Source organism: Hyaena hyaena, unplaced genomic scaffold (assembly GCF_003009895.1).
Source record: "Hyaena hyaena isolate Hyena2069 unplaced genomic scaffold, ASM300989v1 scaffold_725, whole genome shotgun sequence".
Lineage (NCBI taxonomy): Eukaryota > Metazoa > Chordata > Mammalia > Carnivora > Hyaenidae > Hyaena > Hyaena hyaena.
The window spans coordinates 744685-763024 of record NW_024081355.1 but is presented as its reverse complement, the minus strand read 5'-3'; the positions used below and the strand labels follow the sequence as shown (position 1 = coordinate 763024).

General features: G+C 39.2%; 1 protein-coding gene across 1 annotated transcript in view; it reads left to right on the top strand.

The window, feature by feature from the left end:
- The window catches only part of RNF115 (ring finger protein 115), an 87896-nt gene that overhangs the window by 11460 nt on the left and 58096 nt on the right, over positions 1 to 18340 (top strand). Inside the window, exon 2 of the mRNA XM_039217864.1 lies at positions 17114 to 17172. Within this exon, the coding sequence (XP_039073795.1) occupies positions 17114 to 17172 (59 nt within the window). The remainder of the gene's footprint in view (positions 1 to 17113; positions 17173 to 18340) is intronic.

Sequence of the window (18340 nt, the reverse complement as noted above, 5' to 3'; positions counted from 1 at the left end):
TGCCTAACTCACTGAGCCACCCAGGCACTGTTTAGTCATTATTTGTAACCGAATTTGTTGAGTGGAATTTAGCTGCTTCTAGTGAATCTTCTGTAATTTAAGTGGTAGTGTGAGCTGCATTATTCTCTAAGTTATTAAGATGATTTGGGGCGCCTGGGTGGCTCAGTTCCTTAAGCATCCGACTTCAGCTCAGGTCATGATCTCGCGGTTCATGGGTTCGAGCCCCACGTTAGGCTCTGTGCTGACAGCTCAGAGCCTGGAGCCTGTTTCAAATTCTGTCTCCCTCTCTCTCTGCCCCTCCTCCGTTCATGTTCTGTCTCTCTCTTGTCTCAAAAATAAATAAACTATAAAATATTAAAAAAAAAGATGATTAGTTCTCTGACTTTTATCTATCGTGCCAGCTGTTAAGTTCTGATCTTATTATATGGTCACTGTCAAATGTTTAGAGGCATTAGTATTCCTCGTTAAGATAAGTTGAGGAATAGAAATTTTGTACCTTAAGCCTGTTGGTTTGAAAAAATTGTGGTTAATTTTGATTGTTGATGTAGTGTGAAAACTATAATGATACAATTACTTTCTGTTTAGTAAAATGTAAATGGAAATTCAGCAAATTAATTTTCACTGCTAGTCTTAGTTTGCATGTTTTAAGTTAAAAAGTGGTCGAAGGTAATGTTGATAAGTGAGAATCATAAAAGTGTTTAATTCCCTAAAATTTTCAATGTTATTAATTACTAAAATTACTGGTTTGTTATTCTATGTCAAGTGTAGGTGCTGATTCAATGAGGGAGACTTGTTTTAAGATTATACTGGCATTCTTTTAAAAAAAAATTTTTTTTTAATGTTTTATTTATTTCTAGGAGAGAGGGAGAGAGACAGCGTGAGCAGGGGAGGGTCAGAGAGAGAGGGAGTCACAGACTCTGAAACAGGCTCCAGGTTCTGAGCTGGCTGTCAGCAAAGAGCCCGACGCGGGGCTCGAACCCACGACCCACAAGGTCATGACCTAAGCGAAAGTCAGACGCTTAACTGAGTAAGCCACCCAGGCACTCCATACACTGGCATTCGGTTTAACAGATGGTCAGTATTGGATGAGCAGATTGAGGGGTGCCTGGCTTACTCGGTGGAGTGATTCATCGTCTTGGGGTTGTAGGTTTGGGCCTCACGTTGGATGTAAGACTACTTAAAAATAAAATCTTAAGGGGCACCTGGGTGGCTCAGTCAGTTAAGCATTGACTCTTGATTTCAGCTCAGGTCATGATTTCACAATTCCTGAGTTCAAGCCCTACACTGGGTTCCTCGCTTTCCATGCAGAGCCTACTTGGGGTTCTGTCTCTCCCTCTCTGTCTGCCCCTTACTTATGTGTTCTCTCTCTCAAAATAAGTAAACTTAAAAAATAGAAGATGAGCAGATTGAGAGTTCCCATTATTTTTAGTAAGTCCATTAGATAGGTTTATCTCATCCTGCAACACTGTTGGTATAAAATAAAAGGGTTCAAGAAGTATGTCTGATTCTCTTTCTGAGTATAAAATTGAGTCTGGATACTTTCTTTAAAAAGTTTTTTTTAACCTTTATGTATTTTTGAGAAACATAGAGCATGAGTGGGGGAAGGGCAGAAAGAGAGGGAGACACAGACTCTGAAGCAGGCCGGAGGCTCCAAGCTGTCATCACAGAGCCTGATGCAAGGCTTGAACCCACAAACCATGACATTATAACCTGAGCCAAATCGGATGCTTAACCTGCTGAGCCACCCAGGTGCCCCTAGTCTGGATATTTTCTTAGATACTACACATATACACTCTATTTGTGATGAATATCACTTAGAAATTGGTTTGTGTTTGATAATAACATCAAAATATATAGGCACTAGTTCATGCAGTAATGACAGTACTCTATTTCCATTCATTCAAGAACGATTCAGTGGTGCCTGCTATGTTTCAGGAGCTGTACTAGGAAGACTGCGTCCAGAAGAAGTAAGGAAATTCATAAAATGTTGGGATCAATGAGTAGTGAATTAGGATTTAAATATTTCCTCCTAGGTTTGACTTTCTGTTTAAAGATTAAAATGAGGTAGATATCTTAACATGAGAGCAAATGCATTTTTGTGCATTTTAGGTAGTTTTCAGAATAAACAAACTTGTGTCAGCTGTAGAACTAACCATTAGTTCTCCTTTTACAGCTTATCAGACCTTCCTATAAGTGGTTTAACTTACTTATTATATGTAAAAAAATATAGCATTGTGGGGGAAAAAGTTTTAACCTTTAAACAAATTACTGAATCTTTCAAGGGCCTTAGTTTTTGTTTGTAAAATGAAGCGGTTGTGTTTATAACTCTCTGTGGTTTAGTGATTTGAATTTTTAGGTTTTTTAAAAAATTTTTGTGTGAAGGAATTTTGTGCTGTAATTTTTCCACATAGATCATGTGATATCCACTGAATTATTCTTTTTATTTTCCACTGAATTACTTTTTATTTTTTATTTAAAAATTTTTTTAATGTTTTATTTATTTCTGAGAGAGAGAGAGAAAGAGAGAGAGAGAGAGACAGCGTGAGCAGGGGAGGGTCAGAGAAAGAAGGAGACACAGAATCTGAAGACAGGCTCCAGGCTCTAAGCTAGCTTTCAGCACAGAGCCCGACGTGGGGCTTGAACCCACGAACCTTGAGATCATGACCTGAGCTGAAGTCGGACGCTTACCTGACTGAGCCACCCAGGCACCCCTCCACTGAATTACTTTTACTGGGATAAAGATTTTACTTCCAAATTGAATCTCCTTTGTAAGCTATAAGCTATATTCTCTTGTTTTATGATAATGAACAGTCTTGAAAATGTTAGGATTGAGGACATCATAATATAAAGCAATGCCAAGATTTCCCTTTGTTAAATGAAACAAAACAGTACATCTTAATGCTGGTAATGTTGACTGAATAAAGTAAAACCTTTTTGAAGACTTGTGATTCAGTGACAGGTAAATTTGGCCTGGGATAATTTCTTTATTAGGACTATTTTATAAAATCTTTCCTTGTTTCTTTTAGTTTTAAAGTTCTTCAGTTAACTCATTATTTTCTTCTTTTTTTTAATGTTTTATTTATTTTTGAGAGAGAGAGAGATAGAGACAGCATGAGCAGGGGAGGGTCAGAGAGAGAGAGGGAGACACAGAATCCAAAGCCATCTGCAGGCTCTGAGCTAGCTGTCAGCACAGAGCCCGATGTGGGGCTTGAACCCATGAACCGTGAGATCATGACCTGAGCCGAAGTTGGACGCTTAACCAACGGAGCCACCCAGGCGCCCCTATTTTCTTACTTTGTAAAAGGTCAATGATTACTTTTATCAACCAGTTTGTATGTGATCTTTCCTAACCTGAGAGTCCCTGAAGTAAAATAATCGTATTTGTAAAGTTTTCTTACCTCAGTGATGGAGTGTCTTCACTGTTGTGTTTTGATGAAGAGATCTGCCTCAGAGGTTCTGGGATTGCTTTGTGGGTACAAGGTAGAAAGGAGGGCAGTGCTAAATTATTTTATTTAAAAATCTCTTATTTAATGTAATGTAAAATCTTTTTAAATATCTTTTAATCTTAAAACATTAAAAAAAATCTGTTAAAAATGTAATCTAAGTCTTTCTTATTCCTGGGGCACCTGGGTGGCTCAATCAGTTAAACATCCAACTTCAGCTCAGGTCATGACCTCAAGGTTTGTGGGTTGGAGCCCCGTGTCAGGCTCTATGCTGTCAGCTCAGAGGCTGGAGCCTACTTCAGTTTCTCTGTCTCCCTCTCTCTCTCACCCTCCTTTGCTTGTGCTCTGTCTCTCTCTCTTTCTCAAAAATAAATTGATGTTAAAATTTTTTAAAAGTCTTTATTCCTGTATTTTTAGTTTCTAATTTATACTTTTATTATTTTTATTTTTTAAAAATTTTCTAAATGTTTATTTTTTTAACTTTTTACATTTATTTATTTTTGAGAGACAGAGTGAGACAGAGCATGAGCTAGGGAGAGGCAGAAAGAGAAGGGGACACAGAATCCAAAACAGGCTCCAGGCTCTGAGCAAGCATTCAGCACAGAGCCTGATGTGGGTCTTGAACCCATGAACCATGAGATCATGACCTGAGCTGAAGTTGGACACTCAACTGCCTGAGCCACTCAGGCGCCCCAGTGTTTGTTTATTTTTGAGAGAGAGAGAAAAACAGCACGAGTGGGGGAGGGGCAGAGAGAGAGAGAGAGGGAGACGTAGAATCCAAAGCACGCTCCAGGCTCTGAGCTGTCAGCACAGAGCCTGATGTGGGTCTCGACTCATGAACCCTGAGACCATGACCTGAGCCAAAGTCGGATGCTTAACTGATCGCGCCACCCAAGCGCCCCTAAATTGATACTTTTAAAATGAAATGACAGTGATAGGAGCTAATGATTTTTTAAAAGTGTTTTTACTTGGCAAAATAGAAAAGTTGACAGTCCTTTGTGGGTTCTTAATTTTTCAGTTGTAAAATTGAACTGCTTTATGGAATCTCAAATCTGGAAATCAGTTTAAGTCAGTGTTTCTCAAAACTGTGTGCCTGGAGACTTAACTGTGAATTCAGAATCATGGTAAATGCTACATGTTAAATCCTTTTCTTGTCTCCATTCATCCATTTCCCCTTTTATGACACAGAATGGCATATTAATGGTTCTGAAAAATCATTCAGTGAAGCAACATACTCAGTAGCATTATTTAATCCAGCCTTTTACAGATATTTTTCTTTTTTTTTCTTTATGGATGCTATGAGAAATGTTGCATGTTAAAATTGCTCAGAATCTACAATTTGTTGAAAATTGTTAATGTTCTAGGTACTATTCATTGATGAAGTGTGACTTCCCCAACATCACATAGTTGGTTTGTTTCTCTGTGCTCCCGGTCCAGTTTTGTTTAAACCTCAGCTTCACTGCTTTTAACCACTTAGCTCTTCTGAAACATTGCTCAGTTCTCATTTTGAGGCTAAGTAACCAAAGATTAGGATATTCAGAGAAGTTTGTCTTATGGGCCTTTACTTCCCTAAGTGTGATTTCATTAGAACAAACGCTTTGTACATGATTTCAGTGGTTTTTAATCCCAAGCATCACTACCAAGCTTGCTTTTGTTTCTGCATTGTGCTTGGGATGTAGAGCTTCGAATATATTTTCTGGGAGAATAAATGTTGTCAGTTTATGTAAGAAGATTCTGTCAGCCTAAGCTGAATGCAAGAAGATAAACGTTGTCCTCCAAACTGGTACAAACTGGTGCTGTGGTACACATCAGAGCTAAAGACAAACTTTTTGGGTCACTTACCATTTTATATCTATGCCACCGGGTGGTTCTTGCTGCCTTTAGTGTGAGCAAAGAACATTATAACTAAATCTATTGTGGCTATATTGTGTTGTATGAAGTTAACTTTTTCTCTGATGATTTTTGTAGTTTAGTCTGTTTTTTTTTTTTTTTTCCTTAGAAAATGTGGCTTCTTGGTCATCCGATCAAGCTTATATTAAGTAACATTTTGTCCCATGACCTGATTTTCTGCCTTGTTACACAATGTGCTAAAGAAGGTTGGTTGATTATATGTACACTCCTGTTTGAAGGCTCTGATAATGTCAATGTTCAGTCATGGCCTGGAATGAAGGAACAAAATGGTGAAAGTTGTGCATGTTAACTATTCTTAGGGAGTAAGACCACAAATCAAAGCAATTTTATTGTCCTGAAACTGGATCACATTTAAATTGTATAGGTATCTTCGTATAACACTAAAACCTGTAAAACTGTAGCTTGATGTTCTTTTTTTTGGTAAACTGGTTTTCTTTCTAATTAATAACCAAGGGAACAATCATTTAAGATTTTTGGAGTTCAAAATGCTTAAATTAGAAACTTTCATCTTTTTAAATGAGTAGTTGGCCACGTAAATGAGCGAGACTTTCTTGTTTTCCTGAAGGAGAATTGGGGGAGACAAGTAAATGAGGAAGCATTTGTGCTCTCATTTTACAGATGGGGAAACAGGTCTTACAAATACCGTGAACGTAATGCTGGAGTTGGAAACAGAACGTTTTATTGTCTTTGTGTGTGTGTGTTTTTTAATGTTTATTCATTTTTTTTGAGAGAGAGAGAGTCAGTGAGAGAGGGAGACACAGAATCCCAAGCAGGCTCTAGGTTCTGAGCTGTCAGCACAGAACCTGATGTGGGGCTCCAGCCCAACCCACGAACCGCGCGAGGTTATGACCTGAGCCGAAGTCTGATGCTTAACTGACTGAGCCACCCAGGTGCCCCTGTTGTCTTTGTTTTGGGGTACACTTGATGCTTTTGAAAAGGGAGGAAGTGTACCTTGGTTTGAAAAGAAATAATCATAAGGGATTTATGGAAAAGGTCTTTAGAACAAAGTAGTGTCTTTTACCTGTAGATGTGAGCAGGCATGAAATCCTGGGTGTGCTGGGTTCTGGCCTAGGAACTACGCTGTGTTTCTTTTTTTAATTTTTTTAATTTTTTTTAATTTCTAGGAGAGAGAGAGACAGCGTGAGCAGGGAGGGTCAGAGAGAGAGGGAGTCACAGACTGAAACAGGCTCCAGGCTCTGAGCTGGCAGTCAGCACAGAGCCCAACGTGGGGCTCGAACCCACGAACTGCGAGATCATGACCTAAGCAAAAGTCGGACGCTTAACCGACTAAGCCACCTAGGCGCCCCACTATGCTGTGTTTCAGACAGTTTGTATTCCTAATCCTTCTGAATAGTTTTGCTAGGTGATACTCAGAACATGAGCAAGAGGATATGACTAAATATTGTGATCTTAGTTTTTGATTCTGTTAGAAAAGACAGAAAATAAGCTTCTGTTTTAGATAAAATTTAAAAAACCCACTTAGATGCTGATAGTGAGCATGTAGAAAAGCAGAGCTGTGGGAATTAGAAAATAAGTAGCAATTCTATTTCATGTTCTGAATAAATATTGGACAAAAGTTTGCACAAAGTTCAAGAGTGTAAATTTCAGCGTGGGACTTAATATAAATAAGTCTGGGCTTGTAGCTCATTGTCCTGCCAAAACCTCACATTTTTTGATAATTGAGCCCTTGAAATACAAGAAGGAAAAGAAAGCGATGCATTAAAAAGCACCCTTTCCTTTTCTCTTTAGTATTCCAAGGGCTTTGTGCACTCTTGTGCTGTTCTTCTAAGTGGGTAAGCATCAGGGCTAAGCTCTGCTTGGGGAGTTGTTCCTGATTCAGACTATTAATGGTGAAAAAGATTTCTGCTTGTGGGTATTTTTAGATGGAACAGGCAGTGGAGCATCTGAGGCAGTTTATTCAAGTGTACCTGCCACTGAGCGTCTTCACTAGGGTTTTTTTTATACAATAAATATTTGGACCCGAGGGGGAAAGCAGCTTTGTTTGTTGCAAACAACTGGCTTCCTGTTTCCAATGATTCTGGGTAATTAGGTTTATTATACTCCTCTTTTATAGATGAAATGAGAGAAATCACCTAATGAATCTTTTTAAGTAAAACTTTGTGACTGTGGGGACTATATATTTTGGCAATATTTTGGTTGGGGTGTTTGTGTGATGATTTGATGTATTAATGTTGAAGCAGAGGAGAGAGATTTCCACAGTACCAGGTGTATAATGCATACTTATCATTATCTTGGCTTGTCCCTCCTCTTATTTTATTTTATTTTAGAGAGTATGCACATGCAAGTGAGGGAGAGGGGCAGAGGGGGAGAAAGAATCTTAAGCAGGCTCCACGCTCAACATGGAGCCTCATGCATGGCTCAGTCCCACAACCCTGGGATCATGATCTGAGCCAAAGTCAAGACTTGGACACTCAACTGACCAAGCCACCTAGGCATCCTTACCCCTCCTCCTTTCTTCCAACATAAACCATTTATGCTTAAAATTCAAAACTCTGAGTATATTAGGATGATAGTAAGGCCAACAAAGTCTGCGTGTGAGAGGAGTGTAGACGTAGAGAGAGGTTGTGTTTGGTTCCTGTTTGAGCCTTTTACAAATGTACCTTAATTCATGGACATTTCCCCAAATTAGAGTTAAGATTACCTCTGAAAAAAATTAGGAAAATTAAAATGTAAAGTAACCATCTTTAGAAGTGACTCAAGAGATAAGCACTTAAAATCCAGTCTCCTAGTTTCATTATAGAGCAAGACTAAACTGTGATTGTAACTAAGAAAAACATAGCCAAGTAATTGTATTATGTAGTTTGTCAGGAGAAACCGTGTGTCTCTTAGAAGGAGGTATGGGAATTGTGGGTCGGCAGCAAAGGAGTAGAAAGGAAAGCCAGAGGCAAACATCAGCTGTGCTCTTCCCTGTGCTGCCCAAGGGGAGAGGAATCCCAGGTCCTTGAGTTTGAGGATCTGGTTCTTGCTCAGAGTGGAGATGGGTATGTTAGGCTATTGTAGCATGATGATAAGCTATACATCACTCGTCTTACTGCATTGATTCTCTCCTTGTTTAGCACATGATTGTAATCTCTAATAAGTATAATAGCTATATTTATTTAAATGTCTGCTATCTAATGTGCCAGTCACTGAATTAGGTATTTTACAAACATCTTTATAAGGTATAGCAGTGAAGCAAGCCGCTCCAGTTTACACGAGGAAATTGAGTCTAAGAAAGTGACTGTGACTTCCGCAAGACCATATTATGTAATTAGTAAGAGACCTGAGACTGGAATTCAGGTTTCTGATTTTAAAACTCTTTCCTCTGTGCCATGAGGCTTTTTGGACAGATTTGCCTATTGAGAAAGACTGTTGATAGTAAAAGTAAATGGGCCACTTGATAACTCTCTTCTCATTGAAATTAAGTAAATTGGCATTTCAGGTTTTATGTATATGGCCTCTGAATTTGTTTTATTAATTTTTTTCATGAAACAGATCTTACCTTAGTCTGCTAAATTAGATTTCTGAGTTTGTGAGGTTGAGGGCTTCAGACCTTGAATTGTGTGTTTCTCAGGATAATGCTCCCCTGTAGTAGATGGAGTGACTGAATGGCTGCTGAATTTCCCAGCGCCTTGTTTAGCCTTGCTATAAACTTTTCCATCCAGTCCTCTGGAAATTATAGTTTCTATTCCTTTCTCTAAAAGCATAGTTATTTTTAGTCAATGTGTAATGAAAAGAGTATGAGAGAAAACCAGGATTCAAAGCTCTTTTCTAACACTTGGGCAATGCTCGGGCTTTCTATTACTGGCTAACAAATCACCCAGAATTTAGTGTCTTGGGGCACCTGGGTTGCTCAGTCGGTTAGGCGTCCAGCTTTGGCTCAGGTCATGATCTCATGGTTCGTGGGTTCGAGTCCCGTGTCGGGCTCTTGCTGACAGCTAGCTCAAAGCCTGGAGCCTGTTTCGGATTCTGTGTCTCCCTCTCTCTGACCCTCCCCTGCTCGCGCGCTCTCTCTCTCTCTCAGAAATAAATAAAACATTAACAAAAAAAGAATTTAGTGTCTTAAACCCAGTAATTTATTCTCTCTCATGTTTCTGTGGATTTACACAGTTCAATTGGGCAGTTCTCACTTGGGATCTTTTATGTAGTTGTGGTCAGATAGTGCTTTGTGACGGAGCCCTCTGAAGGCTCTCGTGGGCTGGATCTCCAAGCTGTGTTTTCCTCTTAACAGTCCAGTCCTTGTCTGATGTCTCAGTCCTCTCCACATGGCCTCTGTCTCTGGCAGAGTAATGGGACTTATGTGGCTGCTCAGGGCACTGAGTCGGGAAGCAGAAGCTGTCAGGCAGTAGTGTCTTTCTCTGGAACTGGCCCAGTATTCTGTCAGTCAGAGAAGTCCCAAAGCCCCCTGCTCCCTATTCAAAACGGGTGGAATAGAAGGTCACATTGCAGAAGAGCATGATGTGGATTGGGAGATTTTGTTGGAACTGTCTTTGGAAAATCAGGTCTGCTACAGGCAGCTTACTTCACGTTCTTATCTATAAAATAAAAATAATAATAGTCACCTCACAGATTGGTTAAGAGAAATCATAGGTGTTTCACAAACATAAATCATAGATGTTTCACAAAGTCTTCTGTAATTCTTCGACCCAATGGATTCTTTTTTTTGCTCCAATTTTATTTTATTTTTTAAAATTAATTATTTTTAATTTACATCCAAGTTAGCATACAGTGTAATAATGATTTCAGGAGTAGATTCTAGTGATTCATCCCCTATGTGTAACACCCAGTGCTCATCCAACACCCGTCTAGCCCATCCCCCCACCCACAGCCCCTCCAGCAACCCTCAGTTTATTCTCTGTATTTAAGAGTCTCTTATGTTTTGTCCCCCTCCCTGTTTTTATATTATTTTTGCTTCCCTTCCCTTATGTTGATCTGTTTTGTATCTTAAATTCTACACGTGAGTGAAGTCATTTGATATTTGTCTTTCTCTGACTGACTTATTTCACTTAGCATAACACCCTCTAGTTCCATCCATGTTGTTGCAAATGGCAAGGCTTCATTCCTTTTGATTGCTGACTAATATTCCATTGTATATGTATACACATCTTCTTTATCCATATATCTGTTGATGGACATTTGGGCTCTTTCCATACTTTGGCTATTGTCAATCGCACTGCTATGAACATTGGGGTGCACATGCACCTTCGAAACAGCACATCTGTATCCCTTGGTTATATACGCAGTAGTGCAATTGCTGGGTGTTAGGGTAGTTCTATTTTTAACTTTTTGAGGAACCTCCATACTGTCATCCATTTTGAGAGTGCCTGCACCAGCTTGCATTCCCATCAGAAGTGCAAAAGAGATCCTCTCTCTCCGCATCCTCACCAGCATCTGTTTTTGCCTGAGTTATTAATTTTAGACATCCTGACGGGTGTGAGGTGGTATCTCATTGTGGTTTTGATCTGTTATTTCCCTGATGAAGAGTGATGTTGAGCATCTTTTCATGTGTCTGTTAGCCATCTGGATGTCTTCTTTGGAAAAGTGTCTATTCATGTCTTTTGCCCATTTCTTCACTGGATAATTTGTTATTTGGGTGTTTATTTTGAAAAGTTCCTTATAGATATTGGATACTAACCCTTTATTTGATATGTCATTTGCAAATATCTTCTCCCATTCCATCGGTTGCCTTTTAGTTTTGCTGATTGTTTCCTTTGCTATGCAGAAAGATGAGGTCCCAGTAGTTCATTTTTGCTTTTGTTTTCTTTGCCTCTGGAGACATGTTGAGTAAGAAATTGCTGCTGCTGAGGTCAAACAGGTTTTTGCTTTCTCCTTGAGGATTATGATGACTTTCATTTAGGTCTTTCATCCATTTTGAATTTATTTTTGTGTATGGTATAAGAAAGCGGTCCACGTTCATTTTTTTGCATGTCACTGTCCAGTGTTCCCAGCACCATTTGCTGAAGAGACTGTCTTTATTCCATTGGGTACTCTTTCCTGCTTTGTCAAAGATTAGTTGGCAATACGTTGTGGGTTCATTTCTGAGTTCTCTATTCTGTTGCATTGATCTGTCTAGTTTTGTGCCAGTACCATACTGTCTTGATGATTACAGCTTTGTAATACAGCTTGGTGTTTGGGATTATGATGCCACTAGCTTTGGTTTTCTCTTTTAGGATTGCTTTGGCTATTTGGGGTCTTTTCTGGTTCCATACAAATTTTAGGATTGCTTGTTCTAGCTAATAGATTATTTCTAACCTATTTTTACTTTGGGTCACAGTTTGTTTAGTACATGGTTTGGTTAACATTTTCCTGACTTGACTATGTTTCTTAGACTGATATAACTTAAAACAAAAAACATTATCATGGAAAATTAAAAAAAAATTTTTTTTAATTTTTTTTTTTTTTTCTGAGACAGTGTGAGCAGGGGAGGGTCAGAGAGAGAGGGAGACACAGAATCTGAAACAAACTCCAGTCTCTGAGCTAGCACAGAGCCCGACGTGGGGCTTGAACCCATGAACCGTGAGATCATGACCTGAGCTGAAGTCAGACGCTTAACCGACTGAGCCAGCCAGGCGCCCTTATCGTGGAAAATTTTAAATATATCAATAATAGTATAAGAAGTATACTAGTATAAAATGAGTATAATAATATAGTAGTATAAGAAGCCCACATATACCCGGCTTAATAATTATCAAGTCAGGATGCCTTGAGCAGGAGAAAGGGGCAGTGGGAGAAAGAGAGCATCTTAAGCAGACTCCACGCCCAGTGTGGAGCCCAATGTGGGGATCATGACCTGAGTCAAAATCAAGAGTTGGGCACTCAACCAACTGAGCCACCCAGGCGCCCCACAATGTTTTTTTAGTCTTTAGAATGAAGGAGTGGCGCCCTTCGTGAAGCTGGGAGTCAGGAAATGTCGTGACTAGTGTGACTTGAGAAGAAAAACAGGGCAGCAAGCTGAGTGCTATCAAGCCTTTAAAAAAGAAAATCTAGCAACTGAACTATAACATCTTTAGAATGTTATTTTGGGGGTTTTCAGGCTTCCAGGAGAATGAAAGTGAGATAATTTGCTAAGAACAGACCTTTGTTCTAAGAACAGACTACTGAAGTATGTAAGAGACGAGTGTACACTTTTTACTTTGATGATTAGAGAATGACAGTCTTATGAATTCCAAAAAGTTCTCTGTATGTCTTGTAATGTTGATTGCAGGAGAGAGAATCCACAGCTGAGAGATTTGTTTGTTTTATTGTTAGCTACTTTGATCAGGAATAATTTACAGAGTATTTGGAATGAGTTTTGGTTCTCTTCCCTGTAATCAAAATAGAATTATTTAGAAAGGTTTGATTATTTGTAAATGGAAGATGTACCTAGTGGTAGGAGGAACACCATAGTGCCTGTCAGTTCGGTTTGTCCCTGTTCTGTGAAGGAGCTAAAGTGGCTGATGACCTGGCTCCTGGAACTGTGCCTGGGATCATGGTGAGAAGACTTGTATATTTCTCTACCCTAAGTCAGCGTGATTCTTTTTTTTTTTTTTTAATTTTTTTTTTTAATGTTTTATTTATATCTAGGAGAGAGAGAGAGACAGCGTGAGCAGGGCAGGGTCAGAGAGAGAGGGAGTCACAGACTGAAACAGGCTCCAGGCTCTGAGCTGGCAGTCAGCACAGAGCCCGACGCGGGGCTCGAACCCACGAACCGTGAGATCATGACCTAAGCGAAAGTCGGACGCTTAACCGACTAAGCCACCCAGGCGCCCCTAAGTCAGCATGATTCTTGTCTCTGAGTCTTTATTTGTCTTCTCAATTATGATATCTGCCTTTTGAAATTATTTTCTCTCCATAACGCCTCTTAACATCACTTTGGAAGTTCAGTATCAGTGTGGACAACCCTTTAACTCTGAAGACCTTCATCCCTATTCCACTTCAGCCACCTACTCCCATAGCTTGGATTTTGTGATCATCTAGAACTGTTCTACCTCTGAAACCTCAGCCTCCACTATCTCATGGTCCAGCCATAACTTCTTAAGTTTTCAGCTTTTATATTCTGTACTTACACTCTGCCTATTCTCTGATTATATCAGATTCTGGTACTTTGACTTGTATATGTGAAGTGTGTGGCAAGTAATCTCATGTTCATGTAGTCAGTAAGTATTTGTTGAACACCTGTCTTGTTCTGTGCGTATAGCAGTAATCAGAAGTGATCTGCACCCTGCCATTATGAAACTTTTAAGTTTACTGAATGGAAATAGACATTAAAAAACATTTAAAAATATATACTTACAAATTTGAATAAGTGCTATAAAGTAGTAAAGAAGGTGCTGTAGAGGAAAATAATATGAGGGGATCAGAAGATGGGTGAAATACGGGAAGGGGATTAAGAGGTACAGTCTTAAAATTATAAAGTAAATATGCCTCAGGGATAAAAAGTACAACATAAGGAATATGGTCGGCAATATGGTAACAACTTTGTATGGTGACAGACAGTAACTACACTTATTGTGATCATTTCGTAATGCATATAAATATTGAGTCACTATGTTGTACCCTTGAAACCAGTACAGTATCTTATATTGTTCTTCAGTTAAAAAAGAAAAGGATAAGAGGAAACTACTTTAGATTCGGTGATAAAAGGAGGATTTTCTGACGTGACATTAAGATGGAGGCTAACAGATTAGAAGTTCCTTGCCTTGCACAAAGTTAGGGGAATAGTGTTTCGGTTATAGAAGCAGCATATATGGAAGCCTAGAGGCAGGGTGAGCTGGATGAGTCAGAAGAAATGAAGGAAGGCTCATGTGGCTGGAATGTAGTGAGGGAGGGAGGGTAGCCTGAAGTGATGTGGGCCAGTTGAATAGAGACTAGCTGAATCAGGGCCTTGTAAGTCATGTTTAAGAGTTTGATTTTAAACAAAATGTTATGGGAAATACTTAAAAGGTATTAAGCTGGTAAATGACACAGTCTGTTTTTATGTTTTAAAAAAGATCATTCTGTCTTCAGTATGCAGAAGAGATAAGGAAAAAGCTATGACTCTTAAGAGGAAAGGTATTTCTGTGTCTATGTCCATTGCTGGCTTAAGTGAAGATAGTGGGGCATGGAGTAGATTTGAGAAATGTATTCAAGCTAGGAGTGTCAGGATCTGATGGTTGAATGTTGGAAGATAGCGGAGAGGGAGGTGTCAGGAATGACTCCCAGGTTTCCAGTATGAGCAAACTGATGTGCCACCTGTTCAGGGGTGTGTGTGTGTGTGTGTGTGTGTGTGTGTGTGTGTGTCTGAGTATAAGAATGAGGGTTCAGAAGCATGGTCTGGGGTGGAGATATACGTTTGGGAATTGTTCCATACAGAGGATATTTAAAACATTGGGAGTGGGTGAGAGGAGAGGGAGGAAATCATAGGACCCAGCAGTACGATTGTGATTGATGCCTTTTTAAAATGTTTGTTTATTTTTGAGAGAGTACAAGCTGGGGAGGGGTAGTGAAAGGGGGAATGAGAAATGTCTGGGTGGCTCAGTTGCTTAAGTGTCCAACTTTGGCTCAGGTCATGATCTCATAGTTCGTGGGTTCGAGCCCCGCGTCGGTCTCTGCTGACAGCTAGCTCAGAGCCTGGAGCCTGTTTCAGATTCTATATCTCCCTCTCTCTCTCTGCTGCCCTGCTCACACTGTCTCTCTCTCTCAGAAATAATTAAAACATTAAAAAAAAAAAAAAGAAAGGGGGAATGAATCTGAAGGATTCAGATCTGAGGCATCTGAAGCAGGCTCTGTGCTAACAGCAGAGCCCGAGGTGGGGCTTGAACTCATGAACCGTGAGATCATGACCTGAGCTGAAGTCAGACGCTCAATCACCTGAGCTACCCAGGCATCCTGTAATTGATTCCTTTCTTTCTTTTTAACATTAGACCTTAGAATAGATTTAAGGTTAGACTTCTGAAATGAATCTCATTTGCACTCAGATAAAATTTCTTGGTGAGAGAAAGGGATAGAGTTTCTGCTACTTGGGAGGTTGGAGGGTGAAGGAGTAGAGGGAGGGTCTTAGGGATTTATATGGTCTCCAAATTATTTTATTTATGGACCAATTTACAGTATGCTCCAGTTATGAGTGTTTCTCATCCTTCATATGGGTAGCAGAGAAAAAAATTTGAGAGCTTCTGAACCACAGGTTAATGTTCATAGTAAATATGATGTTTTCCACAGTCTTGTCCTCAAGGGCCTATCCACACTCATAACAACCGCTCCCCTCCAGACTCTATCTATGCGTGTTATATTCTGTTGTTATGACCTAGGCCCAGAATTTCCTTTTTCATTGAATAAACAGGCTAATAATTTAAGTCTCTGTTTTAGAGAAAGCTTTCCCTGATTCTCTTAGGCAAACTTTGGCCTTTCCTTATATTCCCAGTGTGCATTGATTATAGCAATTATTTAATTAAATTTTACTGTTTCTTGGATAGACTGTATCCTCACCCAGCTAATTTCCTTGATGGAAGGGATTGGTCTTTTTTTCTTTATATGTCTTTTAAGAAAGCATTTTAATGTTTGAATTACCATTCTGTCTTTGAGTAGCCAAATATGGCTTACATCACTTTCTGATAAGACAAAGTTTATTTAAGGTTTAGAAAATATGGGAAGCAAGAAAACAGTTGAAAATATCTTTCCTAGGTCTTCTTTAATAGGTAGTTAAAATATATATTTTAAAACTATGAGAAGGCAGTCTCTAATGTGTATTCTTTCTTACCAGTATCAATGCTTGATATTTATTTAAAATAAAGATTTGGGGCACCAGGCTGGCTCAGTTGGTTAAGCATCTGACTTCGGCTCAGGTCATGATCTTGTGTTTTGTGAGTTCGAGCCCCACGTTGGGCTCTGTGCTGATAGCTCGGAGCCTGGAGCCTGCTTCAGATTCTGTGTTTCCCTCCCTCTGCCTTTCCCCTGCTCACACTTTGTGTCTCTCTGTCTCTCAAAAATAAATAAAAACATTTAAAAAATAAAAATAGATAAAGATTCAAGGTACTGAAGGAAATAGAGGTTGACTTAATGGAATTGTTCTAGTTATTTGAATTAACACTTCTTTTTTTAATGTTTATTTATTTTGAGAGAGAGTGCATACTTGGGAGGAGCCGGGAGAGAGAAGGAGAGAGAGAATCTCAAGCACGTGCTGCACTGTCAGCATGGAGTTTGACGCAGGGCTCGATCTCACAAACTAGGAGATCAAGGCCTGAGTCGAAGTCAAGTGTTGGACACTCAACTGAGTAAGCCTCCCAAGGTGGCCCTAAATTAACATTTCTGTGAAATACCTGAGAATGTTAATTTTTATTGGGAACCATTGGTAGTTAAACAACAGAGTAGAAATACTGTAAAATTTCGTTGCAGATTTCTAGTCTACCAGTTGATTTATACAGTGATTCAGTTTGTGTCCCCTCTGTATATAGTAAAAAATGGCAGTTTTTGTACTTGTCAATATTATAATCTTTTACTGCTCTGATATTTAGTGGAGGTTTTTCATTAGATTTGAAGAGAAAATTAGGTCATGAATTTATTCCATTTTTTTTAAAAATCAGCCCAAATGAAGAGCTCTCAGGGGGAACTTCTTATGAAGCCATTCTGCACATCTCTTACGGAATTCTTTATTTGCCAGAGTGCGATAGAAAAACGCTGTCCTTGTAGTCAGCAAGTACATGTAACATTTCATAGCCTTAGCGTGTGTACAGCATATTATTCTGAAACTACATACTTAGCTTTCTAATGAAAGACTTTTATTTATTTCTTCCTTTCTCTTATAGGAATATATTTGTCCCAGATGTGAATCAGGCTTTATTGAAGAAGTGACGGATGATTCCAGGTATTGTACAAGCTCATGAATAAATCAGGCATTCAGTTATCAAAATTATTTTCTCTCAGCATCGACTGAATGAATAGGAAGAGATTTGTTTCATAACTTATGCTCTCTGCCAAGAGAGAGGGAGGGAAAGAGGGCGGAAAAGTGGCAGAGGGAAAGGTAATAAAAATGGGAAGATTTAGAATGTGATGAGATGAGAGGTACCGTTTCTGATCATATGTGTGTGGCATTCCTTGGAAACCTCTGTGTCCATATCAGTAAATCTGGTAAGTTTTCATTCTTTTTCTGAGACTTTGGTGTTCTTTTAGATGATTGGGTGGTTTTTAGTGACTGCTCTGTTGCTTGAAGGTGAATTGCTGTTATAGTCTTTTGTGGGGGGGCTGGGGAGCTGGGGAGCGACTCCTGACAAGGTGGATAGGCTCTGCTAACGAGGGAAGTGGAGCAGTTAGGTCCCTTGTTACTAAAATTAATTGCCATCAGACTTATGCCATCTTATCACTGTAGTATTAATATTGGGGTTTGTAATGCTTGAAATTGGTCTTATTAAAGGTATAAAACCTATAAAAAGGCGAACTATTTCTCAGTGACAGTATTTTATATTACATCTTGGTTAATATGAATAAAACTATAACAAAAAGTAGAATCGCATTGATAGGATGGCCTTTTTTGGCTAAACATAGTGGCACATTTGTTCTTTTATGGCTCTGTGGTTAGACAGTGGTTGGACAAATGAAGAAATACTGACTGGATAAACAGAACCTGTAATTTGAAGCTTCTTTTCATCTTGGGGTGACTGGAGGTTTTAATGGCAGTAAATAATTCCTTTACTATTGCTGTTGGCAGACGCTAAAGTTGAAGGTCCCTTCCACAACCAGGAAAAACTACACATTTTACAGTATGTACTATTAGTGTAACTTGATTACTGATTGGTGATTATATGTATACATGAACTGGAGCTTCTGGGCCAGCATGAGATCACGTTTGATACAGACACTGACATGTTAATCTAATGGCCTTGGTTTTAAATGACATAATACCTGCTCTAAACCTGTAAGATTAACATGAAAGTGAAAGCAGTTTTGTGTGAATGGCCTACTAACTTGGGGTAGCTTTTTATTTGTGCTCTTATAATTGCATCAAATACTTATTGCAGACACTTAACGCTGTGCAT